We start from the raw sequence: 25,974 nt of genomic DNA, 5'->3' as shown, positions 1-25,974 counted from the left end.
ATTGGGATTATACTAAAAAGAACCCTTATCTGTTAGACACATTACAAAATGCATTATGTTGAATTTGATTAACTCATCAAAAGGAGCATATTTAAATATAATACATTTTGAATGTTTGTTCAAATAATGATTATACACTAATGGAATCTAGTTTGAACTCAGTTTTTGGTTATAAGTGGAGCAACAGAGTTCTGGCCTCAAGGAAAGGACCCTGTTTGGGCTTTTGTTGAGTCTGAGAAACATGGGCTTGGGAGAAACATCCTCTCCAGGGCCTGAGCTGAGGCCTGGCATGGTGGCCACCATGGAGGGGTGAGCAATCACCAATGGGGCTGGTCTCTCTTCCCCTGGAAATGAAGGGCGGGCAGCAGGAGGGCGTCTCTCCTGCTCTGAGTCATGCTGCACCCAGAGAGTCGGCACTGGGAGCTGCCACACTCCATGGTTTTTGTTTTGTTTTGTTTTTGCAGTACACGGGCCTCTCACAGTTGTGGCCTCTCCCATTGCGGAGCACAGGCTCCGGACGCGCAGGCTCAGTGGCCATGGCTCACGGGCCCAGCCACTCTGCGGCATGCGGGATCTTCCCAGACCGGGGCACGAACCCGTGTCCCCTGCATCGGCAGGCGGACTCTCAACCACTGCGCCACCAGGGAAGCCCTCCATGGAGTTTTATGTAGGAAATGTTCCCGTTGTCTACTTTTTAGACATCATTATGAGGTCGTAAAGCCTGGCAGTCTTATCTGAAGACCTCATTGAAGTGCTATTCATTCTTAATACTTCTGTTGAAGAGGTCACCCAGGCCTTCTAAGTCTACAGGGGTCATGAAGTCCTGGGCAACAGCCAGCTCCAGGAAGCTAATGACAGAACCTTCCCGGTCACAATCCTAAAGATGCTAAGGAGATACAGGCTCATTGAGCCTGCAAGCTCTGCTCTAAGTGCTTTTCACGTACTGCCACCCAATCCTCCAACAATCCTATGAGATCAGCATGCTTATACTCCCCATTTGACAGACAGGACAACTGAAGCTCAATGGGCATAAATAACTTGGCCAATGTCATGTAATTGCTAAGTGGCAGAGTTGGGATTTCACCAAGGAAAAGGCCAAGAAACCCCGCACAGGGGCTTGAAGGTACAAAAGTGGTTCTGCCTGGCAAGAGAGCTCAGATGGAGCTCTGCGTCCTTTTGCTTTGGGGCTACTTACTGCATTCTCAGGATGGAAGATGTACGAGGCAGGAGAATTGTCCACGATGATCACTTTGCTCAGCTCCCGCCCAAGGCGACTCAGGTCTTTCACATAGTTCCCTCGATGGAAAACACATGATTCTCGGAAGAGCCGGGCCCGGAACACACCCCAGCGGTCCAGCAGGTCAGCCACAGGGTCTGCGTACTGGAAAGCAGGTGTTACAATGAAGCCTGGGCGCCTGGAAGAGCCCAGAAGCCCTGACCTCCTGCAGCAAGATCCGTACTACTTTTCTAAAAAGGGATTTAAATAACTGGATGTGTTTCAAGATCCTGGTTATTTCCCTGACACCCTGGATTCTTCCATTTCTCTCACTTCTCATATCCAATCCATCAGAAATTCTTGTCAGTTCCAGCTCCAAAAATATCTTGAATCCACCTGGATCTCTCTGTATTGTCACTGCCTCGTCTGGGCCTCTGTAGTCTCTGGCCTGTGGTGGCTGTGTGAGCCTCTAGAATAGCTTCCCTCTTCCCCTTGGGCCTCCTTTCCACCCCTTCACCCCACAGCTGTCAGAGCGGCCGCTGGAAGACATCTGCCACACCACATCACTCCCTGCACTGTCTTCCCGTCGCATTTGGAACGAGGGCCCCTGGTCCCTGCCGGATCCTGTACAGCTGCAGCCACTTCTCAGCTCCATCTCAAGTCACTTGAGCCACACTGGCTTTGCACATGGTCAGGACCTTTGCACCAGTGTCCCCTCTGCATGGAACACTCTCTCCCCCGCTCTCTGCACGAACTTCTCCTTCTGTCTCCTCCTTTTTCAGATCTTGTCTTCCCTTATCACCTACCCAGCCCTTCCTCTCTGCCTACTCTCTGGCCTCACAGCCATTGCCCCCACAGAGCTCACCACCTGGGACCACCTGACGTTCCTGTCACCTGTCAGGGACCAGGCCTTGCCTGTCATGTTCCCCATGACATCCCTAGCACTTGTGGGTGCCTACCTCATCGTAGGGCTCAGTAAATACTACTTCCGTCAGTGAACGAAAGAGCGGACTTGGTATCTGTCTTGTGTGCACGGGGCCACACTGCCCCCTAGAGGTGCTCTGGGCAGCTGGGCCAGCCCAGCCCCCGACTGTCACTGGATGGTGCCCAGACAGCACTTCCATTTACTTGGAGCCCAGGAGTTTTAAGGGAGGGAGTTCGAGCCCCGCTCACAGTTGGGGTTCATCCAGCTTGGCCCTATTCCGTGGCCTGGGGGAATTCCCCCCAAAGCAGGCTGAACTGGATAAAGAAATAGAGGGGTTATCCCTGAGGGAAAATCTTCATCCAGACTGAGTGGCCTGGCCTGAAGGCAAAAGAGTGGCAGCTCCCAGCCCGATGTTAGGTCAGGCCTCAGCACCAAGACCCAAGTGAGGGGCACAGCCAGTTTCCCTAGGGGCCCAGAGGCTCTGCCAGGGAGGTAGGAAGCACCCGAGGCTGGTGGTCTTGGGAAGGCCAGTGGCAGAACGCACAGCAGCCCAAGTGCAGAGCCAAGGCAGGCACGGCTGCAGGATGCAGGGCTACGAGCAGCATCCTGGTTCCATGGGTGAGTCCTCCTCTCTCCAGAGACATCCTGATGGAGCAGAGTCCAGGAGGAGGCTGGATTTCCTGCCAACCAAGTGGGGTGAGCTCAGGGCTCTGCAGTTTTCTGCTGGTGAGGGTAGCCAAGTACCATGTGGGTTGTTTTTAAGGGGCTGACTCTAGGTAATTTCTTCATAATCATTAACGGTGGCGGTGGCATACATCTTTCAAGGGAATGTCTGACTCTGGGGCTCCAGGCCTTGGAGATGAAGGTGGGGAGTATAAGCTTTATGTGGGCAGGGACTGTCTCTTGTTCTCTGTGGTATGCCTAGTGCCTAGTACAGTGGCTGACACACACAGTACATGCTTGCTGGGTGAGTGAATGAAGGAAGGACACTAAGATGGGGAAGCAGACACCGAAGGGCTCTGACAGTCAGCAGAGGGTTGCTTAGGTCCCCGGGCGGCAGGCCAGGAGGTCCTCTGCACCAACAGTGCTGGCTGGGGCTGAGTCCAGAGCCAAGCACTGGGGAGCGGCCACCTGTCAGCAGAGCTTGTGCACCAGGGAGGAGAGAAGCTGGACGGCTAGACTTGAGGGCTGATTCGGCAGAGCCAGCCTTGGGGCAGCAGCGAGAGAAGGGCTGGAGAGACAGATGGAGGGGCAGGTGGGAGCCGTCCAGGGAGAGCGACTGAACAAGGATGTTTAAGCAAGTGCTGGGGATGATGCCAAGAAAGAGTGCTTTCAATTTCGCCAAAGAAAAAACAGCTCTCAATCCACCAGCATTGTGCAATCTTCCTGTTTGTTATTTCTTTGGTTATCACTTCAGGCTCCTTGGCAGCCCAGAGCACTGTCAGAACAGCCCTCGGCACCGCAGCACGATTAGCCTTGGTACCCACCAGGGAAGATTATGCTTTCCCTGAGGCCACGTTCCCTTTACAGTATGCAGAGGTCAGCCCGGGGCTTTGGATCCCCTCACTGCCGGCCTGGTGATGAGCTTGGCAGAATGTGAGCAAGTGGGGTTTTCTCTCCCCTCGGCCATGACAGAGAGATGGCCCAAACCAGCAGTGCCCAACCTGGCAAAGCAGCGTGTGTGGGAACTCGGGGTCAGAGTCCTCGACATGCAGAGAAGGGAGCCGCGCAGAGACAGAACATGGGGGAGGAAGCTGCCTGTGGGTCCTTGGAGCAGGTCTGCAGACAGGCAGACAGCTAGCTAACTTGGGCCCCACAGAGCTCATCTTTGGGGCCGTTCAGGGTCCCTGAGGTGCCCATGGAGACACAAATGGATGGCATTGGCCCATCGGGGTCAGGGTTTGAGACATGGTCATGGCAAGGATCTCTTCCTAGGAGCAGGGCCTGCCCTGTCTGCCCTCCACACCACGCACGTACCTCCGCTCCCCTGTGAAGGGACAGACTAAACCACACTGGGGGCCCTGTGAGCCTGCCAGTTCCCTCCAACAGTAGGAGAGGGCCAAGAAACCACTCTCCTTGGTCAGAGCCAGTGTAGATGCTGGGTCAGAGATTCATACCAAACTACAGGACCAGAACATGTGTGAATTATTTTATCATCATGAATAATTATGATAATAAAGAACGAACACCAGTAGCGGTTACCACGTGACGGCGCCCAGCACAGCACATGGGACCCGGCAGGTGCTCCACGGACACTTGCTGAGTAGGAGCGGGGCCCTGTGCTAAGCTCTTTATGGGCATTATCTCATTTGACCCACCCCATGAGGTAGATGGAATCATCCCCATCTTATAGAAGAAACTGAGGCGAGAGAAGTGAAGCAACTGGCCTGAGGTCCCAGGGCTCATGAGGGCAGTCACAACTCTCATCTGGCCCCAGCAGGTGGATGAATCTTTGACCCTTATCTCTCCCTGAAACCCGTGTGAGCTAACCCAAGGGCAAAGAGGCCTGAGCCCGTAGCCAGTCAACAGATGAGATACGTACGCCCTTTCTTGGTTACACTGGACACATGTGTGGTTCCCTGGTCTGTGGATAAGTAGCTTCAGCGGCCGCAGGGAGCAACTTCATGGAGCATTTGTTCCAGTGCTGTCGCTATGGTAACCCAGAAGCCTCTCAGGCTGGTGCTGTGCACATGGCCTGCATCCACCCCACCTGGGGTGGGAACCTGTCACCATGGAGACAGCTTCCCCCACCTTAACAAAGGGCTGCTTGACAGGGGGCAGGGGTGGAGGGGCTGGGCACTCAGGGCTGGGGGCAGGACCCACCTTGGCCAAGCTGGCAGTAAAGAGCACACACTCAAACAGCTGCCCCATCCTCTGGAGGAACTCGTCCACATGTGGCCGCTTCAGCACATACACCTGCAACGGCAGGGACAGCACGCCGGTCAGTCCCAGCAGCCGCTGGGAAAGGCCTGGGGCCCGGACACCCTGCACAGGAAGAATTCCTAACCAGGTTCCTGCCTCCTGCCCCTTGGTTTAATGTGGTGCGTATGAAGGGCTGTGCAGTCAGATACGGCGCTTCAGGCCAGACACACCTCAGACTGGGCTCCAGGTCTGAGTTCGGAGCAGACGCCCCTCCCAAGGGGGAAAGGGAAGCTGACCATGGTATTGAAGGTCCTGGGGATTTTCAGAAGCAGTGAGTGGAAGGGTTGTGCCGCATTTGTGTGACACAATTCCTTCATTTCACGTGCGTTTCGCGGCACATGCTCTCAGTCAGGCCCTTTGTGGACACAGGCTGTGCTCTGGGGTAGTCCTTTGGGGAGGTCAGGGCCTGGCCCCCTGCCCGGCAGGCCTGGGATTGCTCCAGCTGCTACCTACTCTGATTGGAACCCCTCCCTTGCTGAGAAGGCCTGGGGTGGAGGCGCAGGCCCAGCAAAGCTGAAGGAAGGGCCTTCCTTGTCGGCTTGGGAAACCATCTACCTGACTCCACAAAGGTAACTCTGCTTGGGTCTGCTCCAGAAACAGATGCTTCAGGGGACTTGAAGCCAGCCTACCCCAGGCCCCAGAAACCAGCCATCAGGAGGAGCCGCCAGGTAGAGGGGGGCAAAGAGCAGCCTTTCCTAGAGTGGCTGGGCTCTGCTCCTGACTGGGGAACCTGAACAAATGTGAGGAAACATGGGAGCAGGGAGAGAAGGCAGAGCTGGCAAGAGGAGATAGAGGAGGTGGGAGGAGGGAAGAACTAATTAAAACTTGAATAAATTCCATCTGAAATTAGCCATTTCCCTAAAATAATTCAAACTTGTTAAAATTCAATTCAATTCATATTCGCTCAGTCCCAGCTCTGGGCTCAGCCTGAAGCAGTTACAAAGGTGAGTGAGACACAGGCCTTGCCCTTGAAGAGCTCACAGTCTAGAGCAGACATACAGAAAAATATATCAAAATAAACATGTGTAATGAAAGCTGTAGTAGAGGGATAAATTGAGGATGATTAACTCCCCTCTCAAGGGGAGGGAATCACAAAGGGGAACATGTGGTCTGGACCTTGAAGGATGAATAGGAGTTCACCAGGCTGATAAGGATGAGAAGTGAGCTTCCAGACAGAGGAAACAGTATGAGCCTGAGACCTGGCCTGAAAACACTTGGGGTGTTAGAGAATGGCCAGAGCCCTGCATGACCAGCCCTTCAGAGGCAGCAATAAAAGAGGGGGAAATGGGGGTAGAAAAGGCTGAAGATGAAATGTGAAAAGCAGGCCAGGGCGAGTAATGCATGGGGCCATAAACGAAGAAGGCTGGATACCTAACAGGACAAGTAACAGAGGGGAACGGGGCTCTGCCCCACACGGAGGATGTGCTGCTGGTAAAGGAGTTTACACAGAGCCAGGACTTGGTGGGAAACATGGCTGACTGAAAGGGTGTGTGGAGTGAGGGGCCAGAGGAGCAGGGTGGCCTGGGTGTGGGTTGAGGGCTGGACCTGTGGCTGTAGTAGCTCCAGGCCCCACTTTTGCCCACGAGGCTGCTTGGTGCCAGGAACGGATCCGGCCTGCGGTCCTCAGTCTCCCTGGGAATATTGCTTGGAAAGGAAGCTTTGCTACACGCGAAGGGCAGGAGACTAGTTTGGGAACTCTGGTGTTGGTGCCTCTGGCAGAGAGGAGGGTCCTGGGCCCGGAGGCCAGCGTCCAGGCCCGCGTCCGCGTGCAAGTAACCAAGAATAGGCCCCTTGGGACCTGCACAGCCTATCCTGGATTACTTGAACGAGGCCACGGCCTTCGCCAGGGCCTTGGTCCTCCTCTGGGCGCCTGTGGCTTCATTCCCTCAGGAGAGAGAGTTTCTGACCCCAGCTCTGGGGTATCTACCACCAAGTGAATCACAGCACAGTCTGGAGGGCTGGGGCAGCTGGGCGGCTCCTTAGAGAATGGGCTGGCCATAGCAGGTCAGGTCCTGAGGGCCACGCTCACGGTCATGAGGAACAAAGGATTAATTTCTCTCCTAATTCCTGCCATGCCAGTGGGCAGCCTCTCCTTTGTCTTGTTATCTTGTAACACGAGCCAAGATAATAAATGCAGAAGCCTTAACTGCTTCTCAGATGCTAAGTTAATTCTGTTGACGCTTCTGCAAATGTTAAATGCCCAAGTGCCTGCTCCCTGATGGCTTTTAAAAGTGTGAAGTGTGGACACACCAGGGACAGGGCTGCCTTTCCCAGGGACTGGACGGATTCCTGGCAGGACCTCCTGGCAGGGGAGGAGAGGGACTCGAGTATCACCCAAAGAGCCCTGGGTTAGGAACAGGAGACTGGAGCTCTCATTTTAATTCTTCCTACTGTATGACCTTGAACCAATCCTCTCCCTGGCTGAGCCTCAGTTTCCCCATGTGTGCTATGAGGTGGCTGGATCGGCCGATTCCCCCAGCTCTGACACCCTGCACTCAAGGGCCAAAGAGACTACCGACATCATTACGGAAAGACATCCTGTTACGGCTCAAGCACCAAGGGAGAGTTTTCCTCCTGGGATATAAACACACCAGGCCAAAGACCCTCCCTTTAGATCTTGGGGTTGACAAGGAAGATGACTGGATCATCCCTGTGGAAAACCTACAATGTCTTCCTACAATGTTTCCAATATTTCATAAATGAAACTATTTCCAGAGGAGCTTCATGAAGAAAAAAGGAAAATAAGGGGAAAAAAAAAATCAGAAAAAAGATGTATGCCAGCTGACTAGGGCATCTTTAGTCAAAGCTGCCTGCTGATCCAAAAAACGCACACCCTTCCTCCTTTCCTTTTTGGGTTGGATTTTGCTGAATATTCACTGGAGAACACGATGCAGGAGTGACAAGGTAAGTCTGGACTGGCTGGCCTTGGAAACGGACAACTTTTCCCGAGAATCTACCATAAGCGGGTGACTTGTGACATTCTCCTGTTGTCTGCTAGGAGAGTAGTTGAAGCAATTACACAGGGAAGTTAATTAGACCATCAAGCTAGGCCAGTGGGGGATACGGAAACTTCTAAAAGTCCGCATCAAATCAAAGAACTATTTGAACTTGCAACCACATCTAATATTTACAAATAGATTAGAGTTTCCCTTATAAACTAAGTATAAAATTCATCTGAGTGGAAAAAAAAGCAGAACATCATTGCATTTTTAATAAAATCTACTTCCTTTTGATTTAGGAATAAAAAGACTATGAAATGGGAATTTAGAAATACAGTTCACAGGAAACATAATTACTAAAAAATGCTAACTGAAACTCAGATTTAGCTTTGATTTCTTACCTGATGTATAGTTCCATCGATTTCAACGGGAACAATAAAATCAGCATTACTAATAGGCTAGAGAAAAAAGAAACTATAATTAGTATGTCTGAAAGAACAAAATAAAATTGGAAACTTTAGCACCAAGAAAGCTTGCCTGGACCAATGTTTTTATTGTTGGAAAAAACAATTCAGGAGGATGTTGAAGCATGCCATGGCTCCTCAAAATAAGCACAAGAAGAAAAGCACATTATTTTCTGTTCTGAACATTGTTACATTTTCAGCATCTTGGTGCAACTTTTTTATCACCTCCCTGGCCCCAACCGCAAAGAGTGGCGCACCTGGCTTGGGAACGGGGCTTGTCAAACTCCCCGCTCTTGCCTAGAGCCCTCCCAGCATGGCAGGAACCACTGCTGGCCACCAGGGGGAGGAGGTGAGAGCCTGACGATCCCTGAGGAGAGAGCTACTCGGGGGAAAAGAATTTGTCTTGGACCCACAAGTGCAGACTGCCCTGTGAGGGGCTGCTTGACAGATGTTCAACACATGGACCCCAAGTGGGGCCATCGGATATGTGGGGTGAAGTCAGAGGCCACAGCCATGACCTTGGGCGGGCTCTTTCCCCTCTGGACCTCGGATTCTCCTGTCTTCCACAACTAGAGCAAGGGATCTGATGAGTGCCCCTACCTCCATCCAGCATGCATCAGTGATTTCTGGCCTTGCCTGGCACCATCTCCTACTGCGGGAGGTGGGGAGAGCCAGCCCACTCCAGACTGTTCTGCTCTATGTAACACAATACGTAGCACACTCACAAACCTCTGCATATTTAAAGTAACTCTGACACTTAATAACACTTAAAATTCAAATAGGATGCTTCGGCAGTCACTATGTTCTCAATGATAGACTCACATACAGTTCTAAATGGAATTCCACACATCAGGTAGAAATGAACAGGCCCAAGAGAATCATGAGACCACAAACCCTCGGGACACGTAGGAGAGAAACAGAGGGAGGGAGAACACGTGTGTGGTGGCCACAGGGCACTCTGGTCACAGTCTGAACTGGGGTCTCTGCCTTTAAGCCCATTACTGTACACACACATTGTTCTTTGATATGTAAACTGAAAAAAAGGTGGAAAATACTAGATCACAGAACCATTACTAAGCACTCAGCAGAGCACCTGAGGCTTAAGATAACAGTGTCTTCACTGCTTCGGTTGGAAGGCCAAGGATGAGTTCGGTATTTTATCATTTCACAACGAAAATAGAGAATCAGGCTAGAAAACAAGAGACTGAAGGAAGAAATTCTCACAAGGCATTAGACTGTGAAATCATATTCCACAGAGCATAGAACAAGAGAAAACCATTGCCCAGCTCAGAGCAAGCACTGCCCTCCATCTTTTCTTGCACGAGACCGGGCCAAAGCCAGGGCTGTAAACCTGGGTCCTGGCCCTGCGTGCTGTACAGATGCGCAGTTTCAAGGAGAGAGGTTCACAGCTTTCGGATTCTCAAAGGGCTCTGAAATGCCTAGAACCTTAAAAACCATATGATAAAGAATATTCCGCTCGCAAATGTAGGCAGGCCAGGGAGGGAAGAAACAAAGAGATGGTGTTCACATCAGTCTGTCGCATCAACGCCCTCTGACTAGGCCCTGGAGATACCAGGGGCTGCCAAGGCCTCGCCTTTGGAGGCAGGAACCCTCAGTAACCTTGGGCAGTCTGGCCAGCGATGCCCACACTCCCAGAGCTGCTTGGAATGAAGCTGGTCTATGCTGTAGTGGCAACTGACCCCTGTCCTAAAGGGCTTTCTCCCTCAGGGACTTGAGCATCCTGCCCATGGGGGAGAAAAGGCTTCCAATGGCATTCAGTGTTGAGTTGGGATATAAGGTCACTGCAGTCCTGGGACCAATCCTGGAAGGACCCTTGTGGGGCTGCGGAATGAGTGGCACCTACGTGCCCCAGCTGCCAGCCGGGCCATTTCTCACTGCCAGGGGTAAGTGTGGCCCCGCCTCCACTCTCCAAAGGACTCTAGGACAACTGCCTGGCCTTGTCCTGTCAAGCAGGATTCTGTTTAGTGAGAAGCAGGCACAAGGAGGGATGTTTCTGGCAGAAAGGTCTTCGGGAAAATTTGATGGCTCTCCCACTTCCCATAGAGCCATCAAGGAGTGACTGGCTGGTGTCAGACACACACTCCATCTCAGGTGGTGCTTTCACGTCTCTCAGCAAAGTAAACGGGGTCATGGGCTGGTGGTAAAAAGAAGAATGTGGTCTAACTGGCCAGCAATAGTAGAGCAGCTCCATCACCAGAAACACCCAAGGAAAACAGGACAAGGACCCTACACACCTGCTTCTTTTCCCCAACACACCAGTCCCCTATTTCCAAACTTTTTTTTATCATTTGCTTCTTTTAAACAATTTCAAAAAATGGAAAAACGATTAATTAACTCATTTCCCAAGAGTGTAGCCATAGCTGTCCCTGCATAGAGGCCCTTGGGTAATTTGTAATCTTGGCTGTTTTTCTGGCGGGGAGATGAAGATGGAGAGCAAGCTGCGCTCACTGCAGCCCCGCAGCCATCAGGAGGGAGGTCAGGCAGGTGGATACACATTAAGCCATGAAGCTTAGGAAAAACTCCAGCAACCTCCTGTCATGAAAACGGTCAAGGTAAATGGCTGAATGTGTTCAGATGCCGTTAACTCTGGAAGTCTTCTTCAGAGTTGGGCATCTTCCAAAACTTGGTCTGGGAAAATTTCCAAGATAGTCGGTTGCTTGATGGTTTTCAACAGTGCCTCCCCTGCCCCTCCCAATACAACTTGCAGCACGTACAGCGCTCCGGTTACCTTGACAAACACATAGCAGTGTCCTGGGGCACTGATTGCCTTGTGCCACCTGAAAAGGATTTCTGCAGGGGGCAGAGTGTTGGAAAACTCAAATTGCATACGTAAGAATGAAGTCTCGGGGATATTGGCAGCCCCAAACTAATCATGTTAATATTCAGCTACTTGAGTTAATGTTCACCTGAGTTAATAAGCAACTGCTATTGGGATTTCATAAACAGTGAGGTCATACGCCAACAACCACAAGCTTTCATCCTTTTAATTTTCCCTTTTCCAATACAACTGTGACCAAATCACAAAGATCACTGATTGTTTTTTATGTTGATTTACCTTAAATGAACTGTGCACCAATGTTTCATCTAAATCAATGACCACACATTTCTTTCCATAGTCAAGCACCGTCACCTCTGGAAGGAGATATTTAGCTGGTGGCTAAAGGGGGGGAAAAATCAATATTATTACCTTTATGTAAAAGACAAACCAAATCCCTTATAATTGTATTACACTATGTCAGTGAGGTCAGAAATGAAACCAAACATTTAAATGCCTGGTCAAGCACATCATGGAATTTTATTAAAAACAATAGGAATAAGCAGTTTGCAATTGAAGTTTCACCAAGCAAATACTGTGCCACTTGCCTGAACGGCTATTATGAGGGCCTGGGCTTTGGAACCAGACAAACTTGGGTTTGAATATCAGCTCTGTCGGTTCTTTGGCTGTGAGTTGGGATGATAATACCTACCACGAAAGGTTGTTATCAGCTGTAATTGCAGTAAAACACCCAGCATTCTGCCTGGCACATATGTGGTGGCTATTGTGATTATTAAAATGGACAACATGGGCTTCCCTGGTGGCGCAGTGGTTTAGAGTCCGCCTGCCGATGCAGGGGACACGGGTTCATGCCCCGGTCCGGGAGGATCCCACATGCCGTGGAGCGGCTAGGCCCGTGAGCCGTGGCCGCTGAGCCTGCGTGTCCGGAGCCTGTGCTCTGCAACGGGAGAGGCCACAACAGTGAGAGGCCCACATACCGCAAAAAAAAAAAAGGACAACATGAAAATGAATGTTAAATTATAATCGCTACTCTAAGCATGCAGCCTATGTTCCGGGGTCATATTTCATCTGAAATTCACTGTGGTACATAAGCATATTTTAGAGCTTTATTGGACAATAGTATTTTTTTTTAAAAGTGACTGAAGCTTTCAAAAAACTTTAAGAGAAACTATAGAACTACCAGCAAAATGCAATCCAAAGTGACCTCCAGTAATAGGAAACAGAAATAAAACTGGTCCACGTACAGTGCCCTGCGTTGTACGTGCCCCACTGTGGTGTAATATCGAGCAAAGGTGGCACTTATATCCCTTGGAGTCTCTGTCCCTGGAAGTTATACTTTAATCCACATGTTGCGTGTTAACCAGAAAATCCATTTATGTGTCTTTGTAGTAGCTGACTTTCATGTTATAATAAAGAAGTCATAAAGAGTTAATAAAATCCTAGATATCTTCAGCCAACCTCATTCTTGATTTAGAGTATTTATTTCTTGGGCCTTGCCTCATTCTAGAAACGATTTGAAGTATCTCAGTTTACTTTGTGGCATATTCAGTATCCAATGTTAACTAGCTAATTTTCTCTCCTGGAGGAAGGTCAAGCTCTGTTCTATATTTAATGCAAAACAAAACACAAGAAAATATCTGTTCCTAACCACTGAAGAATGGACAATTTAGCTTATCAAATAAAACAAGAAAAAAATGAAATCCATAAGTATTCCCTTTTAAATGGCTATTTCTTTCTCTCTCTCTCTTTTTTTTTTTGGTTTCAGTTGAACATTAGTCAGGGAATTCATGTCAATTTTGGACTTGAGTTGGTTCAATAGTGAATGTAAAGCAGGCGGTCAACAGGGTAGGTAAATTTGCAAGTGCTATGATCATCTTGGCTGGAGGGATTGTCGGGGGCGGAGTAGGAGGAAGCAATGTGTGGAGACACGTTCTAATTCCTGGGGGGCTATCTCTAGTAAGCGTGGGTGTTTCATTCTCTCCAACATCATCCAGCAGAAAAAGCCCTTATGGCCTCCCAACTCCCTTGGCTCTAATGAATGTTCACCAGGCAGTATCCCTGAGAATGTGGCACTGGAAAAGGCGTGCCTTAGACTTGGAGCGTGGGACCCAGTGTCCTGGAAAGGACTATGTCCTTCATTACAAATCAGCAAGCAGGCAGGTTTTATTAAAAAAATTACAATAAACTTGCAAGAAGTTCAAAAGAGGTTTAAAAAGGCAGGGTGTGATGAGCCCAATAAATGAACGTAATAGAGAGGATTGGGGTTATTTCTGTTGTGTGAGCCATAGCAGAAAGCATGCTTGTGACCAGAATAAAATTTGTTTTAATTTTCTATTATACAATTATGTAATAAAACACATTCTCATTGTAAAGAATATAGACATAGAAAACACAAGTATTCCCTCTTCCATGCTCACCCCCCCAATTCCTTTCCCCAGGTGCCCCCCCTTTTTAGTTTGGTGTGTATCTGTCTAGCCCTTTTTCTATGCGTTTATAGACTAAAACAGCATTTTAACTTTAAGTAATTGCTAGTCTGGAAAATAAGGATCTAGAACTTCTATCCCTAGCATATCTGAAAACATTAAAGCTCTGCCAAAAGTGGCTCAGTTATTTTCCAAACCAGAGAATGAAAATTACTTTCTTCGCAGGTTTAACCCACACTTTACAAGCATTCTCTGAGTTAACAGTAAGGAAAAAGCCTCCCCGCACTATTTTAAGAGAGAAAAGAGCAAGCGGGGTGACAGGCATAATAAGCAAGCTATTGATTTAGCATTTCTGCTGCAGAGAACAAGGCCAGGCTGGGGCGACACACTGCAGGGGGGGGGGGGTCCATTAATCCTTAGCCCAGTTCCTAAATGCACGCGGCTTCCCTGAGAGCTTGGCTTTAGATTAATGCAAATTCCTCAGACCAGTGGTAAGAATTCTTTTGGACAGCTGTGTCCTTGGAACATGCGAGGATACTAGATAATTGCGATAGTGTTTTGTGACTTCAATTGATCTGCTCAGGTGATGCTTGAATCATTAACTAAAAAATGTCCTGATGCAAATTTTCTCTCAGGTCATCATCAAGCTGAAGAACAGGGGAAACACCAGCTATATCAAAAAGAGCCTTTTCTAAACACAGAGACTTGCTCCCAAGCACAGGCGGGCACTGCCAGGGGGGTGGGGCGGGAGTAAGAAAGCATGGGGGGAGGGGGAGGTTTGAGAAGGGCATTCATGCCATTGCTCTTTCTGGAAGTGGACGTGAAAGTTCCCGTCCTGGGCTGTGAACGGGCAGCCAGGAATAGTTAATCTAAGGTATCCACCCCGTAACACACCCTTGCAAATCTTACAGAGTGGTGCCTCTTCTTGGTACGCTGGTTGGTTGTCTGTGCACTTGAGTTCTCAGGCTCCAAGTCTGCACACTGCCCACCTCCCTCCCCTCGCACCTCCCGAGCTCAGGGCAGAACTCTAGGGGCTGCTGCAGGAGGGGCAAAGGAGACTGGACACCAGCTCTAACTAGAGGAGTTGCTCTGCTTATATGATCTTCATAAGGTTTGGTGGAAAAAAGTATACTACTGTTTACTAAAAGGCTTAGGCCGACAGCATAGAGACGTAATTGTTAGAAAACAAATTTCTCCTCTTCACTTTCAGCAATTTTATGGCTCAGCTGCACTGTCAACCCCGAGCTGGAAGCACCAGGGACTTAGTGATCGCAGCGAGCATGTGGGGAACGGGAGGGGTCTGTTCCTCACTGGGGCCAAAGCATCGGAGTGTTCACCATCAGAGTCACCACCAAACTTCACCGTTTCCAAGCCTGTCCCTCTGCATTTTTCCTTACCCTTCAACAACACCTGACTTTTACTGGACAGAACATGAGGCTTCCGATAAGAGGTACAGAGGGCCCCAAACCCCAGCTCCCAGTTGGGAGACAAATGTTACTAAGTGAAATGTTTAAGATCAAATCCAGATAAAAATGTTATTTCTAACAGGTGTACAAAAGATGGGTTACTCAATAAATGATGCTGAGACAACTGACTTGTCACCGGGAAAAGCAAATAAAGCTGGATTGCGACTTCACGCCCTACACCAACATAATCCAGATGGATCAAAGATTTAAGTGTAATGATGAAACCGTTAAAATACTAGGAGACAAGTGGGTCATAGTCATAGAGTGGGGAGAGCTTTCTAAGCATGACATAAAGTTCAGGAGCCATAAAAGATAAGATGAACACATTTCCCTATATAAAATTACACTCCTTTGTGGCCAAATGATTATAAACAAGACCAAAAAATATATCATAAATTTGGGGGAGAGTGCTAATTTCCTTGAAATTTAAAAAGATAATAGTATAAAATCTAGAAGAAATGAATAGGTAAGAAGAAATACATATGGACAATAAACTTGTGAAAAGATGTTCATACTCATTCATGAAGAAATGCAAATCAAAGCAATAAATCTTTACTTTCAGATTAGCAGAGATCAAAGTATTTGCTAATTACCATTTTTGAAAAGGGAATGGGCTCTTGCTGGGAATGTAAATTAGGTTTTCAGAGGGCAATTTGCCTTTAATCTACCAGAAATATAAAGTATACCCTTTGACCTAGCATTTCCACAACTAGGAACTGATCACCCAGATACTATCACTCAGGTTGACAAACACACAAGCACAAGAATATTTGTAATAGCACAAAAGTGGACACAACGTAAATGCCATCAACTACATGGAAAACAATGAGGCAGCTCGCTATGTACTAATATCTGGAAGGATGTTCAAGGTACTCTGATAAAAGCAAAAAGCAACTCGCAACACTCTCATTTGTTTAAATATGCCTGTGTTGATTTAGAAAATTTCTGCAAGGATATACAAAAAATGTTAGAAGGCTATTCTAGAGAGTGGGATCAAGTTGGGAGATTTTTTTTTTCTATTTTAATCTTGCAGTAATTTTTTAAACCATGAGTTTGAATAATGAAAAAATATGAATAATGAAAAGTGAATAATGAAAAAATGAGCTTAGTAAAAAAAAAAGTCAAAAGATGGAGGCTGCACATATAAACAGCAGCATGAGAATAAAAAATGGAGGGCTCATGAGGTGAGCAGCAAGAGATGGGAACTCCAGCCGGATCTCCTCTGGGCACCCACAGGCTTAGGGGAACCTTTCATCTTCTGGGCCTGGAAAAAGCTTTCAGCAGGTGTGGGGACTTGGTTTGGAGGCTCAGCACAAGCCTGGATTTCTGGTCCTGTGTGGTAGCCCTCCAACAAGCTCTCAGAGGCTCCTAGCACTAACCAGGTCCCCCGTGGTCCAGAAAAGGCAGGGCTACTGTTTATGTGAGCTGCAGTCTCGACAGGTAGGTGCAGATTTTGCAGGAGACCCCAAGGCTCGAATCCTGGGGCAGAGCTGTTCTCCAGATGGACTTGGGTTTAGTGCTGCATGCTAAGCAGGCAGTGGAGATCACACGGTACCCATTGGTGGAACTGCTGTTCTGGGAGTACTTATTCAAAGATGCAAGTTACTGGGCTTCCCTGGTGGCGCAGTGGTTGAGAATCTGCCTGCCGATGCAGGGGACACAGGTTCGAGCCCTGGTCTGGGAAGATCCCACATGCCACGGAGCAACTAGGCCTGTGAGCCACAACTACTGAGCCTGCGCATCTGGAGCCTGTGATCCACAACAAGAGAGGCTGCAACAGTGAGAGGCCCGCGCACCGCGATGAAGAGTGGCCCCTGCTTGCCGCAACTAGAGAAAGCTCTTGCACAGAAATGAAGACCCAACACAGACAAAAAATAAAATTAATTAAAAAAAAACGCTTAAAAAAAAAAAAGATGCAAGTTACTTTAGCTAGGCTTTGCTTTCTTGCAAGATATTTCAGATTCATAAGGCCTAACCCAGTGTCTCACATGTAGGAAGCAGTCTGTGGTTTACTGACCTAACACTAGGCTAAATTACACAAAGCATCTTTTTCCTCTTGACTATTTTATTCTGGGACTCTAGAAAGAGATTTGTGAAGAAAGGGTCATTTTTCTCTACTGTGGGTGCCCAGTAGAGCGTTTACTCTGACAAATGCTTTGATTCAGCACTTAACTCTACAGATAGCTGTGGATTAACTTTGAGGAAAAAACCCAGTGCTATCGGAGTCTCAGAGGTAGGGGGAGAGATGCCACCTGTTGAATGCAGGAAAATTATACGAAACTACTTTGTAAAAGATTAAAAAGAGGCCTCTGGTATCAATCCCTTGGGTATCCTACTCAAACACTGGATAAGAAGTCGTGCTGATTGATCCATGTTTTTGATCAAAGTCAGTTCCCAACAAAGTCCAACCCCCAGGCACGCTAGCAAAGTCAGAATCACTCCACAAACCCTTGCAACCTGTTAATCAATGGAGGGTTAATGTTGTGAAGATAAGTGAAATTAACAAAAATATTTTGGGCAATTTATAGGTGACATGCTTCGCCAAATTTGAAGTCAAACTGTACTAATGAAATCCATCATTTCCTTCAATGTAAGATTGCTGTGTCTCTTGGATGTTCCCAGAAAACATGTGAAAAAGTCCAAGTAAAGATAGATAATTAGATTTGAATCAGACAATCTGAATCAGAGAACCTTTATGGATTAAAATATCAATTTCTGGGAATTCCCTGGCGGTCCAGGGGTCAGGACTCCGCTCTTTCACTATCGAGGGCCAGGTTCAATCCCTAGTCAGGGAACTAAGATCCCACAAGCCACGTGCGGTGTGGCCAAAAAAAAAAAAATCAATTTCTGGACAACTTTTAAAAACCTAAATCCTTCTCTAAGGACACAGGACTGTTTGAGAGATCCTGTTTGATACAGACATCTCAACTGCAAGCTTCTTTTGGGAGTCGGTCATTGGTCTGCTTCTTGCTTGCTGACTGGCCTCAGGCCACACGGCTCGGCTGGCAGAGAAGACGGAAGCAAAGGAGCGGTGGGGAGAGCAGCTGTCTGAGGGGTGGCCGGTCCAGGCCTGTGCTGGGGCAGACACTCGTGCAGCTAGTATCCCAAATTCCAGGACTGAAAACAGAAGTGGGTGGTCCAAGGGAGTGCTTGACTGGGGCAGAGTTGCAGTACAACCAGCCTGTGGGATTTGGGGGGCAGAGGGCAGGATGGTGGTGATGGTAGGGTGATTCTGCAACTTCAGGGAATACGACTGAGGAGATTTTTCTGATCAGAGCCACGGCCAAGCTACCGACACTGCTGAACAGTCAGGGATGGTCTGCTCCCCTGGGATGGGGGTGTGGTGAACCTAGTCCCACTGGGACAGAACCTGTTGCAAAGAACCCTATTGGGGCAAAAGTATGTTCTTGCAGTCTATGGAGTTGGGGAGTGCCGCCTCGGCTTACTAAGAGACGTGGAAGCCCTTTGCAGAGAGAAAGGTGAGAATGTGGTTAATAGATGCTGGTTGCCTTGCTGTTCCTAAGACAGGAAACTCGTACAGAACTTCCTGTTCTCGGTTTAAAATGTAGCTTCACTTTTTTTTTTTTTTTTTTCAACAGACCAGAGCTGTTAATACCACACGATAAAAATGCAATATAAGCAAAAACATTAAAAAATCTTTTATATTAGTAGGCCGAAAGCTACAAGATTCTATAACTGTTTAAGTAAAATTGGATAAATATACATACACTTGGTATGGGAATGATCTGCCTCTGGTCACCCTGAGGAGAGAGAAAAAAAAAAAAAATCACTGTCAGGTTCAAAGAGAAGTAGATCATATTCTCCAAAGAAACTTCAAAGCACTCTTGAGTACAGCGGCCGTATGACTGCCTGTTCTCTGTACCTTGGTGGGATTTTTTTTTTTTTTTGGCTGTACACGGGCCTCTCACTGTTGTGACCTCTCCCGTTGCGAAGCACAGGCTCCGGACGCGCAGGCTCAGGGGCCATGGCTCATGGGCCCAGCCGCTCCGCGGCATGTGGGATCCTCCCGGACCGGGGCACGAACCTGTGTCCTCTGCATCGGCAGGCGGACTCTCAACCACTGCGCCACCAGGGAAGCCCCCTCGGTGGGATTTGATGAACAGGAGGAACTCAAAGATATTCCACAGTTAGGGCACTGGGCTCCACTCTGCCTCCCAGACAGACCAAAAGATGTGGTACATATATATAATGGAATATTACTCAGCCATAAAAAGAAACGAAATTGAGTTATTTGTAGTGAGGTGGATGGACCTAGAGTCTGTCATACAGAGTGAAGTAAGTCAGAAAGAGAAAAACAAATACCGTATGCTAACACATATATATGGAATCTAAAAACAAAAAAGGTCATGAAGAACCTAGGGGCAAGACGGGAATAAAGATGCAGACCTAATAGAGAATGGACTTGAGGACACAGGGAGGGGGAAGGGTAAGCTGGGACAAAGTGAGAGAATGGCATGGACATATATACACTATCAAATGTAAAATAGATAGCTAGTGGGAAGCAGTTGTATAGCACAGGGAGATCAGCTCTGTGCTTTGTGACCACCTAGAGGGGTGGGATAGGGAGGGTGGGAGGGAGGGAGACGCAAGAGATATGGGGATATATGTATATGTATAGCTGATTCACTTTGTTATAAAGCAGAAACTAACACACCATTGTAAAGCAATTATACTCCAATAAAAATGTTAAAAAAAAAATGGCTCCAGACACAGCCAAATGTTCGCTAGGGGGCAAAGTCACCTCCATTTGAGAACCAATGCGCTAGTGGGAGATGGCAAACAGCCCTAACACACAGGTGTACCTTCAGACCAGGTGAGCACATCCGTGAGGTGAGAGATAACACTGCCAAACGGTTATTTGGGAAGGGCTTGACAAAACACAGACCACAACCAAAGGTGCCACCCTAGACAAGTATGTGGGCTTGAAAATTACCCTAGAGGTTTACGTGTGTGTGTACATGGGATACGCATGTATGAGTGAGCGTCCAGCAATGGCTTTCACTCTGTCCTTGCACTGAGAAGTCCTCCAGGGTCTCTGCCATTGGGACCTTCTGAGTGCTGACTCCTTCTAGCCTCCAGACAGGGGCTGCAGACACTTTTATTTTGGGCAACTTGTCTCCAGTCCAGGCTGTAACTGTGACGGTCACAGTGGTAGCCACCCCAGGCCACTGCTCTGAAGCTTTTCTCCAGGACAGTAAATATGCAGGGTGGATGGAACCATCTGTTGCACTCTGTCCACAGCCTTCCCTCCTCCTCTGGCAGGCTGAGCTCCAAGAGGCTGGGAGAGCCCAGGAGGCAGCAGTAGAGACATGCTTGAAATCGGCTTCCACACCTACTGAGCCTGGGCTTTACGTTCCAGGTGTCCTGACCAGGTGAGTGCAAAGGGCAGAGTCGCCCCACTTTGACACAGGCTCTTTCTACAAGGTCTGGTCTCACATGCTGAAGGGTCGCGGATTATGCAAACGATGCACTCCTCAGAGTTAACTTAATTCTTTAAAAAGCCACTCTGACAAGTGTTAACCAAAGGACGTTTCCATGAGTGAACACTAGGTCCAGCTAAGCCCAGCTCTGTCAGAGGAGCCCCCTTTAAGGACTTTATTCTCTGGTAGATATGGCTAAGGGCTCCAGGAAACCTCCCAGGGCTGCACCACCATCTTTTCAAGTCATTCATCTAGGCAGGTACTAGGTAAAAATAACTTTTACTATGACAGCAGTGATTCTTCACTTTTTAAATCCTTTACAGGCCTAGGGTACAAACTATGTTCCCTTCACTAATGGGGATTCTCCTCAGCAATGATTTTCAAATTGGGAAAATTGAGAGTTTGAGGGGAGATATCAGAATTCGGGGCTGTGATAGGGTTTACAGTGAAATCTCATCATACAAATTCCACTTATGTTTTTCTACACCAATGTACAGTACAGCTTAATATCTCTTAAGTCTAGGTATCTTTCATTATATTAGTATTTTTCCAAAAATTTCTCAGCTGTTCTTTTTTTAAAAATTTATTTATTTATTTTTGGCTGTGTTGGGTCTTCGTGGCTGGGCACAGGCTTTCTCTAGTTGCGGCGAGTACGGGTTATTCTTCATTGCGGTGCGCGGGCTTCACATTGCGGTGACTTCTCTTGTTGCAGAGCACGGGCTCTAGGTGCGCGGACTTCAGTAGTTGTGGCGCATGGGCTCAGTAGCTGTGGTTCGTGGGGTCTAGAGTGCAGGCTCAGTAGTTGTGGTGCACGGGGTCAGTTGCTCTACAGAGTGTGGGATCTTCCCGGACCAGGGATCGAACCCGTGTCCCCTGCACTGGCAGGTGGATTCTTAACCACTGCGCCACCAGGGAAGCCCTCTCAGCTGTTCTTAGACATTTTTTTTCTTCTGTATAAATTTTTTTTTTTCTTCTGTATAAATTTTAAGTCTTCCTATTCAGAAACACAACACACTTCTCAAGAAATAAGAGCCACCACATCAAAACGTTTTAGTGATTCTCATTCTTTGGTAGTATTTTGGGATTTCACTGTAAATAATCATGCCATCTGCAAATAAAACTGGTTTTCTATCTTTTCCATATTTATATCAGTTGTTTCGTTTTCTTATCTTATTACATTAGCCAGAACTTCCAATGATTTTCCTATGTTGTTTGCTGTTTATTTTTAGAAGACAGCTTTATATCATGCTTAAATGATATTCTTCTATGTATTTGGCTGTACTGTTGATTGGTATGTAAAGGTTTATGGCTACTGTACACTGCATGTATTAGTTCTTTTATCATAAAATGTCCCTCTTTCTCTTGTTTAATGTTTTTGGCCTTGAATTCTGTTTTGTCTGATACTAATATTGCCACTTTTGCTTTCTATGATCTGCTTTGTACATTTTGCCCATCTCTTTATTTTCTACCTTTTTTTGGTATCACTGTATGTTAGATGCTGGCTCAAAAGCTATTAGCTGCATACTGTAACAGTCATTAGCACTGTTTACCAAATAATTCCAGTTTTCTTTCTGGGCACATGGTAGGATTACACTTCCACAGTCCTTGAAGTTAGGTGTAATCATGTGAATTGCTTTGGCCAATAAAATGTAAGCTGAAATAAGTCTTGTTACCTCTGAGTGAAAATTTTAAGAGCCAATGTGATTTACCACATTCCTCTTCTGCTGATGTGACAATCATGGAAGCAAAGAGATGGGCCCTCCTTAGTCTGGTCCATGAATGAGGATAAGATAGAGTTACCTAATAGAATAACAGTAGCTATTAGTCACGTGTAGCTGTTGAGCACATGAAATGTGGCTAGTCCAAATTTAAGATGTGCTGTAAGTATAAAATACACATCAGATTTTGAAGAATTAGTAAGATAAAAGAATGTAAATTTTATCTCATTGATAATTTTTTCTATCGATTACATGCTGAAATAACATTTTGGACATATTGGGTTAAATAAAAATCTCTTATTAAAATCAATTTCAGGAATTCCCTGGCAGTCCAGTGGTTAGGACTCTGTGCTTTCACTGCCGAGGGCCTGGGTTTGATCCCTGGTTGGGAAACTGGGATCTCACAAGCCGTATGGTATGGCCAAACAAATAAAAAATAAAATTAAAAATATCAATCTCAAGTTTTAAAAAAGATTCTAAAAAATGAGGCTGCTAGAAAAAGTTAAATTACACATGTGGCTCACACTATATTTCTATTGGACATTGGCACAGAACAGATGGCCCAGCCAACCCATGATAAACATGTAGCATGAATGAAAAATTAACTTTCCTTATGTTAAGCCTCTGAAGATTTGGAGTTGTTACTGCAGCATAACTGAACTCACACTGACCCTAAATCTACTCAGTAGTGATTCCTCTTTTCTCCTCTGTGAAAAGAGGTCTGATTTCGTTGACAGCAGGAAACTGCAGGAATAAATCCTTCCCCTTTCAGGCCTCTCTTGCTGCTGGAGGGCAGCCAGGTGACAAAGTTCTGGCCCATAAGACATAAGCAGAAGGACTTTCCTGGGACTTTCTGTGAAAGCATTTCCATAAAACGGACAGACATGGCTAGTGCTACTCCTCCCTCTTGTATTCTCTTAAATGTGGATATGATATCCGAAGCCTGTGACTTTGAGATGATAGTAAACAACAAGCATGAGGATGAAGGCAAACACTCCAAGAACGGTGGAGCAGAAAGATCAAAAGATAGAAGAACAGAAAGCGTTTGGGACCCTGATCGTATCACCATGCATCTAAACTAAATCCAGCAACTGCCAGCATCAAGTTTTATACGTGAGGAAAAGAATCTCCTATTTGGCTAAGTTATTATCTGTCAGTTTTCTTTTACTTGCTGCCAAAATCATTCCTATCTGATACAGGTGTATTCTTGGAGACAGCATCCACCTGAATTTGTCATGCCAATCTGATAGAGTCTTGGTCTTTTGTTAGGAGAATTTCGTTCATTAAACTTGGTTTTATGCCTACTCTTTGTTAGGTTCCTATTTATTGTTATTTATTTTCCCCTTTCCTTAATTTTTTTTTCTTTTTGGCTGCACCACATGGCATGCAGGATCCTAGTTCCCCGACCAGGGATTGAACCTGTGCCCCCTGCATTGGAAGTGAGGAGTCTTGACCATTGGACGGCCAGGGAAGTCCCCCCTTTCCTTAATTTTGATGGCTTGTTCACAATTCTTTTTATTTTCCCTTTCACTCTCTGTGAATTTTGAGGATCTATTTTCTAATTGTGCTACTCGTCACAGCTCTGTTCCTAATAATTGTATTTATTCCTACATTTTCTACAATTATATCATAACTGAATATCAGTCTCACCCAGATTGTTTTTTTGTCCCCTTTCTGAATCATTCCATGTCTGAAAATGTACTTCTTTTGCCTTAGTAGATAAATGATTATCTTGGTTACATGTAGAATTTTGGGTTTGTAACACTTCTCTCAGTAGCAAACATTTTTTCACAGTCTTCTGGCTTGCAGTGTTGCTGACGAGAAGTCTGGTGCTAGTATAATTCTCTTTTCTTTGAAAATATCTTGTTCCAGTAGCTTGTAAGATTTCCTTTATACTTAAATTTCAGAATTTCAATGGCATATATCTAGGCATACATGTGCTCCTTTTCTTGCTGCCACTAATCCTGCTGCAGATTTGGTAAATCCTCTCAATCTGCACATCCAAGGTTTTTTTTCAGCTCAAGAAAATTTTCTTCTATTACTTTTTCTCTTCCTGGAATTCCTATTATTTGCATGTTAGGTCTCCTAGATGTTTCTTCCCACCTCTCACAATTACTGACTCTGTGTTTTTGATCTGAATTGTTAAGATATTTTTTCCACTTGCTCCTCCGGAACATTAATGCAGTTCTCAGAAGTGATCATTCCCACTCTTTTTCTCAGTTCATTTACTGAATTTTTGTATTTAGAAAACAAGGGATTTTTTTTTAAGTTCTAAAATTTATTTGTATACTCAAAATTCATTTCAGAACTTCCCTGGTGGTCCAGTGGTTAAGACTCCTTGCTTCCAATGCAGGGGGCGCAGGTTCGATCTCTGGTCGGGGAACTAAGATCCCACATGCCGTGAGGCAGGGTCAAAAAAAAAAATTCATTTCTTGAATTATCATTTTCTTCTGCCTTTTCCATTAGTTTTACCTCAGTGGGAGTCTCACATTCTAGATTTTCAACTTGGAATCTCCTCAGCAGTGGTAAATGAGGGAACACTGCGAGGCCCAGCACTGTGAGGCAGAGCTGTTTTCATGGTCCAGCAGAGCCCAAGTTGACAAAGCACAATGAGGTGAAAAAGTCCCTGTACTACTGGGCTCCTCCAGGGCACTAGACTGAAAGCAGTTCAGCTCGTCAGTGCAGCCCCTCCAGGGACCACACACATTAAGTGGGCAATGCAGGCCCTTTCCAAGGGGATCCACAGGCTCCCGCTGGCTTGTTGACCTCACAGGACTTCACATTTCAAGTCTTCATCCCAGGACTGCAAGAGAGGCAAGTATTTTCCTCTGATGTGGTTCCCTGCTTCTTACTGAGTGTCAGAGAGAATGAATTTTGTGCCCTCTCTTTCCCCTGGAGATGTCAGGAAAAGTGGAGGCCTTGATGTACTTCCCAGGCTCCACCAGCAGGCTCACCTGGGTTTATCCAGAGAGGGAATTTAAATGGTCAGAACCACATGCTCAAGCTGTAGTCTTCCCAGAATCCTCTGCCTTATGTTCGTATGCACTTTTAAAATAATCTATTTTCTAATCTAATCTATTTTCTAATTAAGCTTTTCTGTGAAAATTGGGAAAAGAAAAAGAAATAAGGCACAGAGGAGAAGAGAAAATCTTACACAGATTCCACAAGTCTGAAATAATCTCTTCATATTTTGGCATATGTCATTCTGGTCTTGTAAATGCCTGTGTGTGTGTGTATGTGTGCTTATGACCATATACATACTTATAAATATACTTGCCTACTATATTTTAACCTTTTTTCCCCTAAGTGATATATTGTGAACATCTTCCTATATCAGTAATATTTATGAGACATCATTTTTTTTTTTTTTTGCGGTACGCGGGCCTCTCACTGTTGTGGCCTCTCCCGTTGTGGAGCACAGGCTCCGGATGCGCAGGCTCAGCGGCCATGACTCACGGGCCCAGCCGCTCCGCGGCATGTGGGATCCTCCGGGACCGGGGCACGAACCCGTGTCCCCTGCATTGGCAGGCAGACTCTCAACCACTGCGCCACCAGGGAAGCCCTATGAGACATCATTTTTAATAGCTGCATACTACTTGATTGTATGGTTACCGTATAGGTCTTTTATTGTTTATTGTCGATCATCAGCTCACTTATAATTCT

The 25,974-nt window shown here is 46.7% G+C and overlaps 1 protein-coding gene across 5 annotated transcripts in view; it reads right to left on the bottom strand.

Annotated features, from left to right (window-relative positions):
• CTDSPL (CTD small phosphatase like) overlaps nucleotides 1–25,974 on the bottom strand; it is a gene marked incomplete at its 3' end in the record, with an annotated part of 128,528 nt that overhangs the window by 6,000 nt on the left and 96,554 nt on the right. For 4 of the 5 annotated variants that reach the window (XM_082663116.1, XM_082663112.1, XM_082663113.1 and 1 more), the window contains exons 3-7: nucleotides 18,881–18,913; nucleotides 11,543–11,644; nucleotides 8,404–8,460; nucleotides 4,965–5,057; nucleotides 1,196–1,381 (exon numbers count right to left, since the gene is read on the bottom strand). In XM_082663116.1, coding sequence (XP_082519242.1) covers nucleotides 1,196–1,381; nucleotides 4,965–5,057; nucleotides 8,404–8,460; nucleotides 11,543–11,644; nucleotides 18,881–18,913 — 471 coding nt within the window. The remainder of the gene's footprint in view (nucleotides 1–1,195; nucleotides 1,382–4,964; nucleotides 5,058–8,403; nucleotides 8,461–11,542; nucleotides 11,645–18,880; nucleotides 18,914–25,974) is intronic. The other variant, XM_082663114.1, reaches the window with a different exon arrangement.

This window comes from Grampus griseus (genome assembly GCF_964374135.1).
Source record: "Grampus griseus genome assembly, chromosome: 10".
NCBI classification, from domain to species: domain Eukaryota; kingdom Metazoa; phylum Chordata; class Mammalia; order Artiodactyla; family Delphinidae; genus Grampus; species Grampus griseus.
Note: the sequence above shows the minus strand (reverse complement) of the source record. Positions and strands in the feature narration are given on the sequence as shown.